General features: G+C 39.9%; 1 protein-coding gene across 1 annotated transcript; it reads left to right on the top strand.

Moving 5' to 3' along the window:
* Positions 1 to 1911: 1911 nt before the first annotated feature.
* Positions 1912 to 3275, top strand: LOC138876415 (uncharacterized). Its single transcript, XM_070155335.1, has 2 exons — positions 1912 to 2042; positions 2678 to 3275. Exons 1-2 carry the CDS (start codon positions 1912 to 1914, stop codon positions 3273 to 3275), a joined length of 729 nt encoding a protein of 242 aa, XP_070011436.1.
* Positions 3276 to 3684: the final 409 nt, after the last annotated feature.

The following is a 3684-nucleotide window of genomic DNA, read 5'->3' as shown; positions in this document are numbered from 1 at the left end:
TGTTTGTAGAAATAGATTCAACGGTCTAGCTTATGCATTCCAAAGTCATTCTAATACATACTATGCGATATCAAGTGAACTACTGCTTATACATTAAATTAAACACAAAGAAATAGGAAAATTCAGAAATCCATTCCAACAACTCTTTACTTCCTTTCCATTAAATTCGAGAGCTTTAGAACATGTACCTGGATAATGGAAATACAAGAAGATAAAGGAGCAGTCAACAACAGTAATAACACAGCAAAATAACAGCAACCCAACAGCAGCAATTCAAACCAAATTCGAGGCTCGGAAAAATTTGAAGAAAACCAAACAAGCTCGATAGAACGCCCCCAAAAGTTTGTAAAAGACTAAACAGCAACAACCAATATCACCACAAACAGACTCAGCCACACGTGTATTAAATCCAAAACTGAACTCGTAGACCACCGAACCAATTAAGCATTCAAAAAGGAATCAAGTTCACTGTCCCGAATTCGAGTTACTCCTACAGATGCAATGAAAAACCCTCTCTTTCTTTTTGTTTTTTTAAACTCTCCAGTCCTCTTTTTAAGATTTTCAGAATCCTCTTTTTTCTCCCCTAAACTGTGTAAAACTCCTCTTATTTATATCCAAACTCTCTTAACTTTCCAGCTCTTAGGAGCATTAACTTATTAAGAAAGTATTTCCCTCCATGATATTCCCTGCAGCCCATTATCAAGTGTCTTCTTGTTTGAAGTTATTTTTTGTCCCCCACTATATTAAACAATGTATTATTTTAACATTATTAGTGCTTAGTGGACGAAGCACTCAAATTAATCATTTTTTAAGATTTTAAATCCCAAAATACCCCTGAAACTACTGAAATTATCATCCTACCTCGATCCCTTTCAATCTGTACTACAAACCATATCAGCTATAACCAAATCAAGCCTAACAATTGATTAATTGAATACATGAAACTAACTTCCAATCAACAACATTAGGACAATTCAACAAAGCCAGATTCATATCCAAACAAACTTAGCAGAACAAACAAGTAGATCCAAATCACTAAATACAATCATCAATTGAACTCAAACTAGATCAAACAACATCATAACAAAGATGAATGATTCAGAACAAAACTATGTTGAACTACTACGGTCAGATTTCAGACTACGATTGATACACATATACATGGGTTGAAATAACACAATTCTAAGTTAAACCTGTACAAAAATGTAGGAATATTGAACGTATATCGACGATGAACCCTGAAGCTAAAATCTAAGGACCAGCACATAAAACACTCGACATTAAATCACTTGATGAGAACTAACAAACTTCAAACAAAATGAACATGAATTATCTATAATACAAACAAAGACCTGGGTTCGAATTCAAACTAACCCATCGGAACACAAACACAATCAGAGAAAGAAGAAAAGGAGGGGAAGACGAATTTGCTGAATGAACTAAAAGAAAAGAGAACGGAAACCTACTAGTTTAAAGACCGGGTTCGAACGGCGACCTCGACACGCCTGAACAAACCTCGCTGTTTTCATCCCCTTTTCATTTTTTGATGAAGTGACGAAGGAGTTCACTGGTTTGTGGTCGTTCGCGGATGAAGATGGACGTCGGGTTATGGTGGTCATGCGGGTTGGTTTAGGTGCGTTTGGGGATGGACTGGGGGAGACGACGAAGGGGTCGTTGGCGTGACAGTGGAGCTGGAGCAGCAGTGGCTTGGAGATGTTGTTGCTCGCTACTGCTCGACGGAAAAGGCTGGTTGATGGTCAGTTGGCGACGGGCTGGCTGTGCTGGTCGTGAGGCGGAGCTGGGGTGGTGACGACGTGATCGTGGTGGACGTGAGGAGGCTATTTCAGGTGGTCGACGGACTGTGTGTGTGCGTGTTGAGTAGTGACAGACGAAGAAGAAAAAGCAGCGGCCATGGCGGACTGGCTGGAGCTCGCGACTGGAGGGTCGTTGGGCTGTAGGTTGGCGACGGGAGGCTGGCTGGTTGCGTCGCTGGTTTGGTGGGTAAAGGCGACGAAGAAAATGAAGCAGCAGGGGTGGGGCAGGTGTCCCTTTTTTAGGGTTTTTTTTGTTGTTGTTAGGGAAAAAATGAAAAATAGAAAGGGGGAGGTTGGGGTTCGTTTGGGTTATGGGGCGGACCAGGTCGGGTCGACCCGGTGGGGGTTTGGTTTTTTGGGCCTGTGGTTTAAAATTGAAGAAAAGGCCCAATCCGATTTTCTTCCTCTTTTATTTCCATTGCTTCTTTTTCTTTTTTTCTTAAAATAAAACTAAAATTCTAAATTAACCGATAGAACTAAATTAATTTATAAAAGTACGAATTAACTCTTAACAATTAAGACACAATTACATAGCAATTAACGATAAAATCACACAATTTGGACATTAAATGCTAAAACTACAACGTACATTATTTTTATGATTTTTTTCTTGTAAAACAAACTTAATTGCTCCTAATTGTAGAATTAAATCCTAAATGCAAATGCGACATATTTTGTATTTTTTATTAATCTAATAAATAAACATGCACAGACAAATACAAATAATTATTTAAAAATGCCACGAAAATTCTCAAAATTGCACACAAAGGAAAATTGTTTTATTTTGAATTTTTGAGAGTAATTCTCACATAGGGAAAAAATCATGTGCTCACAGCTGTGGTGTTTGCTTTTGATAAATTCAGATCGTACCTGATTGGTTCTAAGTTAATTGTATGCACTAATCATGCAACTCTCAGGTACTTGATTGAGAAGAAGGAGTCTAAGCCACGCCTGATTCATTGGGTGCTGCTACTGCAAGAATTCGACCTCGAAATTCGTGACCATAAAGGCACAGAAAACCAAGTTTCTGACCATCTATCACGACTTGAGGAAGCTGAAAACTCAGTTGAGGTTGAGGACATTCTGGAAACCTTTCCAGACGAGCAGCTGCTCGCTACTAGTCTTGAGGAAGTACCATGGTATGCAGACTTTGCAAATTACTTGGTCAGTGGTATAGTTCCCTATGACCTTTCCTCTGTACAAAAGAAAACGTTTTATCGTGATTGTCGCATGTATTATTGGGATGAACCTTACCTGTTTCGAATATGTGTTGACAATATGATCCGGAGGTGCGTCCCCGAGATAGAACAATCTTCTGTTTTGCAGGCATGTCATGCATCGGTGTATGGAGGGCATTTTGGAGGAGTCAGGACAGTTGCGAAAGTGCTAGAGACCAGTTTCTTTTGGCCAACAGTGTTTAAAGATTCGATCCAATGGGTGAAGGGCTGCAATGAATGTTAGTGAACCGGGAACATTTCTCGTCACCATGAGATGCCCATGAACCTGATTCAAGAGGTGAAAGTGTTTGATGTCTGGGGAATTGACTTCATGGGACCCTTCGCCAACTTCTTTGGCAATAAGTACATACTTGTTGTTGTGGATTACGTGTCCAAATGGGTAGAAGCTACAGCGACATTAGTGGGATTTCTGAAGAAGAACATATTTACCCGTTTTAGGACCCCGAGAGTGATTATCAGTGACGGAGGCACCCACTTCTGTAATAGAGCCTTCGAGAAGTTGCTAGCAAAGTATGATGTACGCCACAAAGTGGCTACCCCTTATCACCCGCAGACCAGTGGACAGGTGGAAATGTCTAATAGACAAATAAAGAGTGTATTGACCAAGACTGTAAACGCCACAAGAAACGATT

This window comes from Nicotiana sylvestris, chromosome 8 (genome assembly GCF_000393655.2).
Source record: "Nicotiana sylvestris chromosome 8, ASM39365v2, whole genome shotgun sequence".
NCBI lineage: Eukaryota > Viridiplantae > Streptophyta > Magnoliopsida > Solanales > Solanaceae > Nicotiana > Nicotiana sylvestris.
This window is presented reverse-complemented; position numbering and strand designations above follow the sequence as displayed.

Bases quoted from the DNA above. Each gene is read 5' to 3' on its own strand.
- LOC138876415 (XM_070155335.1), top strand. From the start codon at position 1,912: ATGGCGGACTGGCTGGAGCTCGCGACTGGAGGGTCGTTGGGCTGTAGG. The intron at 2,043-2,677 runs GTGTCCCTTTTT...TGATAAATTCAG, and splicing joins AAGCAGCAGGGGTGGGGCAG to ATCGTACCTGATTGGTTCTA.